The following is a 4,546-nucleotide window of genomic DNA, read 5'->3' on the forward strand; positions in this document are numbered from 1 at the left end:
TTTTACTATTTCCTCTATACATTTATTATTATTATTATTATTATTATTATTATTATTATTATTATTATGCGGTGGCATATATTCTTTGCCTTTTTCTGTTTCAAATGTTGAAAATTATTAGTGAGCACAGCATTATTTCGCAGCCTTAGCTGCTAAGGAACATGAATGTTTCCATCAGTGGGCAATTCAGCGATCACAAATGTACTTCACATGATGAAAAAAAATGCTCCTACAGGATATGCAAATTCTTCAAGATGACCCCCTCCAATTTTTTGTTAAATGTGTTTTTCCTTTCAAAAATCAATGTGCAATGTGTTTTATATTTCTTTTTTTTTCTCGATTACAAGGCCGCGCATACGCTGGCATGCCTCATCTCAAGCTCTAGGTGCTAGCGAATGGTCAATTAGGAAGTTTGCAGTTTTATTTAGGTTTGGATTTGAGAGTTCCATGTTTTCCAGGTTTGATAGGGTTTTTGAGGACCAAATCAAGTGAAGACTTTGTGGGTTTTGATTTGGCTTCTTAGTTGTGTGTTGAATTTCTTATCCTTATGGAATACGTGCGTAGCACATTCTACATAAAAGATATTGTTGAATTTCTTCAGACAGATTCACATCCAGCTATTCTATACTGTAGTTTTAATTTTTATTTGTTTGAGTTGAAGGCTGATAGGTCGAAATGGAATTGTGAGGGTGCGTTTGGTTCCTGGGGTTTATTTTAAACCATGTCACATCGAATATTTCGATGTCAAAAAGACTAAATATAAGCTAACTATAAAACTAAATGCATAAGTCTAGGTTTATTCACGAGATGAATTTATTAAGTCTAATTAATTTATTATTAGTATATGTTTACTATAGTATCATATGGGCTAATCATGGACTAATTAGATTTAATAGATTCGTCTCACGAATAAGGCTAGAATTTTAAAATTTATTTTATCATTAGTCTATGTTTAATACTTCTAATTAGCATCCAAACATCGCATCCGGTGTGATGGTAAGGGGATGCTCCCGTGCTACTAGTTTCCTGAAAATTTCGATTTTGCTCCGAAGTTTACGAGGGGTGCGGATTCAGTGACCGTGGTCTTACAAAAGGCATGTTCTGCATGTGCAAGGCGACGGAAAAAGAGGCCGCAAATTGTCAACTGCCGCAACCCCAGGGCCCCCGTTCACATGCTTTCACTGAAACGATCCCCCCACAGCACAGGTTCACGTCCAGATGCGACTCCGAGTTTCAAGAGCACTCCAGAGCCCAGGATAAAGGAAAGGAACCATATACTTGTTGGTTTGGTGGTGCCTCACCGGGTGAAAACAAACAAAATTGGAGAGCTTCTCATACAGTTTATTCATCTGCACAGTTACAAGAAGCAAAATTTGCAGCTGGTGTATATACTTCACCTTCCCCCACCGAACGGAGCGGCGTCTCGCGAATCTCAACGACACCGTGCAAGGCGCCAGGTGCAAACATCCACGCCGTCTCCCGGCACGCGACGCCAAGTGGACGGACACGGACCCCATCCCCCCCGGCGCAGCCGGCAACCGCGCGCCGCCGGGGTTTCCAGATCGGCAAGCGGCGGCGAGCCGCGGGTTTCCGTCGGCCGCTGCTCCACTGCTTCACTTGCCCCAGAACGAGCGACCACGGGAAGAGACTGAGAGAACATGGCCGCTTAAGCAAACGAACGATTCTGACTCTAGTAGCGCGAAGTGTATCAGCTTCAGCTTCACTTGTTGCAGTGTAGCATTTGCTGCCCGGGTGGCCGCTCAAGCACATGCCGCGAGAAGAGCGTGGACTTGCCGAGGGAGCGGAGTGGCGGAGGGAGCGATCTCTTCTTTTCTTTCTTTCTTTTTTGTGTTTGGGTTTTTATGGGAGGCATCGATGTTCTGCGTGCCGGGCGGTGGCGGGCGGCGGCGCAGATCAGTCGAGGGGGTAGCATGTGTCCTCACCGCCCGTGTTCCACAGGAAGTGCGCGTAGGCCGCCGCGTGGTGCGCGTTGCTGGGGTCGGCGGCGATGGCCTCCTGGTACGTCTCCTCCGCGGCCGCGAGGTCGTTGCGCGCCTGCCACAGGAACGCCGCGTACCGCCCCAGCGCCTCCGCGTCCGCCGGCTCCGCGCGCACCGCCCGCTTGAAGAAGTGCTCCGCCCTGCACGCGCGCGAAACCAACACACGCACCCCCGTCAGCGACCCGCACGCATGTCGAGCGCAGTGAGACACCGAAACCCAGACCTATCGCGCGCGGCACGAAACCAGGCGCGGCCACTCACCGGTCGTGGTCTCCCTGCACCTGGTACAGGAACTGAGCGAAGTTGGCGAGCAGCAGCGAGTTGTTGGGCTCCTCGGACACGGCCTGCTCGTATCTCTGCGCCGTGGCCGCGTGCTCCGCCGAGTACTCCGCGTCCGGCGCCGGCGCCTCCACCGGCGCGACGAGCTGCTCCAGGATCTCCGGGTCCATCAGCTCCTCGGCGCTCACGCTCGCCTGCATCCTGGTCGCCTCATCGGATATCCGCTTCCAGATGGCCAGCTCGTCCTGTACAGGGTGCGCCTCCTCCACGGCCATCGAGTCGGACACGGACGCTTCCGAGCCCGCGCTCAGTGGCGTCGCCTGCTGCGACGCGTCCTGAGGCAGCACCGCTCCGCTTCGTCTGCGCGACGACTCGTCCGACTGGCCGTCGCCGGTGGCGCCGGCGACCGGCCGCACCTTGCCGCCCCCGTCGCCGTTCCCGCCCACCGAGGCGGTGCGGCCGGTGGATGAGAACGTCTTGAGCGCGGCGGGGTCGAACCGCTGCTGGGAATAGGATTGCTCCGCCGGCTGCTGGGTGTCCACCATCTCGACGGCCGCCACGGCGGCCTGGGAAGGCGGGAGGGTCGCGGCGGTCGCGATGCTGTCGCCCATGGAGTAGGCGGTGAAGTTGGCGAGGAGCAGCATGAGGGAGACCATCAGCGCCGGGGTGCCGGAGAAGATGTGCTGGAAGAGCCAGACGAAGGAGGCGTGCATCTCGGCGTGCACGCGCGCCAGGACCACCTGCAGGTCCTCGTAGAAGAGCGCCTCCCGCATCTGCAGCGTGAAGCTCTGGAGCTCCCGGATGATGAGCACCATCGACGCGAAGGCGCGCCCCACCGCGGCGCGCGCGGACTCGCCGGCGCGGTCCATGAGGCGCTCGTCCCACCGCCCCTGCTCGAGCTGCTGCTGCTGCTGCTTCCGCCGCTTGAGCATCCGCAGCGACAGCGGCAGCCCGACGCTGCTGGCGCTCCTCTCCACGCTCGCCGGCCACCCGCATCCGCCGGCGCCCGGGTGCTGCCCCGTCGTGAGCTCCTGGATCCTCCTCAGGAACTCCTCGTCGTCCCCGCCGTCGCTCCCGACGCTGTCGATGCTGGCGCTGAGGGCGCGCCTGATCGCGGGCGGCCCGCCGCGCCGCCGAGAACCGAGGCCCGCGCTCCAGGCGGCCAGCGACGACTGGCTCCTCCCCAGCCTGACGCCGGGCACGGCATGCCGCGGCGACGCGGCAATGGCGGAGGACGAAGGCGACGCCGGGGAGGAAGACGAGGGGGAAGAGCACGGCGGCGGCGTGACGACCGCCGCGACCTGGATGCCCATGGGTCTCGGCCAATACCGGCCACCACCGGAACGATGGTTGGGAATGGCCCGCGGCTCCAGAACCGCGGGAGGCTAAAATGCAAGGGGGAGGGAGTGAAGGGAGGGGAGAGCGGACGGGGAAACGAGCGGTGGCCTTATTTCAGGATCCGGAAGGAGTCCCGGTCAACCTCCCCACGCACGCAGGCTCGTCTCGTCTCGTCTCGTGAGAGCAGCTAGTGCCACTGCTAGCGCCGCCCGCAATGGCGACGCCACCTTTACTTTATAGACACCCTTCCCACCCGGAGCAGGAGCGAATGATATTTTTCTCCCCCGTAAAACAATAGGCACAGGCCAAATTTAGTAGGAATTGGGGCTGTCGCGTCGCTACAAATGGAAACTGTACCAAGATGAAGAAAGAAATCAAATGATGGAAAATACAGGGAAATGATTGGAGAAGATGAACAGGCAACAGCAGCGTGTTTCGTCTAGCGCGTAGCTAGCCTAGGGGCAGCAGAGGCCCCGGGATGTGTGTGCTCGCTGCTCGGCTCGAAGAATCTGTAGACCACCGCCTGCCTCTCTGTTCTGTACAGGCGGCTCCCTTCTGGCATCACCAACGTGTGTGCAGGGTATGGAGTACACCTGAATATCTACATTGTTTTTCTCGTTGTACTTCTGAAGGTATAGCGCTACACAAAAAAGTAAAATAGATGACAAGTATCTGCAATGATAATCTTCAGATGAAGACGAACGACGTGCCTAGATTTTTTTTTTCCTTTTACTTGGACACCAGCATGCCGCAAGCTGCTCGCTGGAGTCCATTGATATTCTTTGGTTCATTTTTACAATGGTAGCTTTATTTCTCATAACTTAACATTTAACAATGCAATTTTTTAGGATTATTACTGCAAAGTTAAGGCTGAAGAAGCAGGTTCTCATGTTATGCTTATTGTTTGGTTCAGGCATCATTTGATGATC

General features: G+C 55.3%; 1 protein-coding gene across 1 annotated transcript; it reads right to left on the reverse strand.

Moving 5' to 3' along the window:
• Positions 1-1,257: 1,257 nt before the first annotated feature.
• Positions 1,258-4,179, reverse strand: LOC112893656. Its single transcript, XM_025961104.1, has 2 exons — positions 2,262-4,179; positions 1,258-2,140 (listed from the first exon to the last, which is right to left on the reverse strand). The coding sequence occupies exons 1-2, from the start codon at positions 3,590-3,592 to the stop codon at positions 1,915-1,917; spliced, it is 1,557 nt and encodes a 518-aa protein (XP_025816889.1). The 5' UTR covers positions 3,593-4,179; the 3' UTR covers positions 1,258-1,914.
• Positions 4,180-4,546: the final 367 nt, after the last annotated feature.

The sequence above is a fragment of the Panicum hallii genome, chromosome 5 (assembly GCF_002211085.1).
Source record: "Panicum hallii strain FIL2 chromosome 5, PHallii_v3.1, whole genome shotgun sequence".
Taxonomy (NCBI): Eukaryota; Viridiplantae; Streptophyta; class Magnoliopsida; order Poales; family Poaceae; genus Panicum; species Panicum hallii.

Coding starts and splice junctions, on each gene's coding strand:
- LOC112893656 (XM_025961104.1), bottom strand. CDS start 3,592: ATGGGCATCCAGGTCGCGGCGGTCGTCACGCCGCCGCCGTGCTCTTCC. Junction 2,141..2,261: donor GTGCAGGGAGACCACGACCG/GTGAGTGGCCGC, acceptor GCGCGCGTGCAG/GGCGGAGCACTTCTTCAAGC.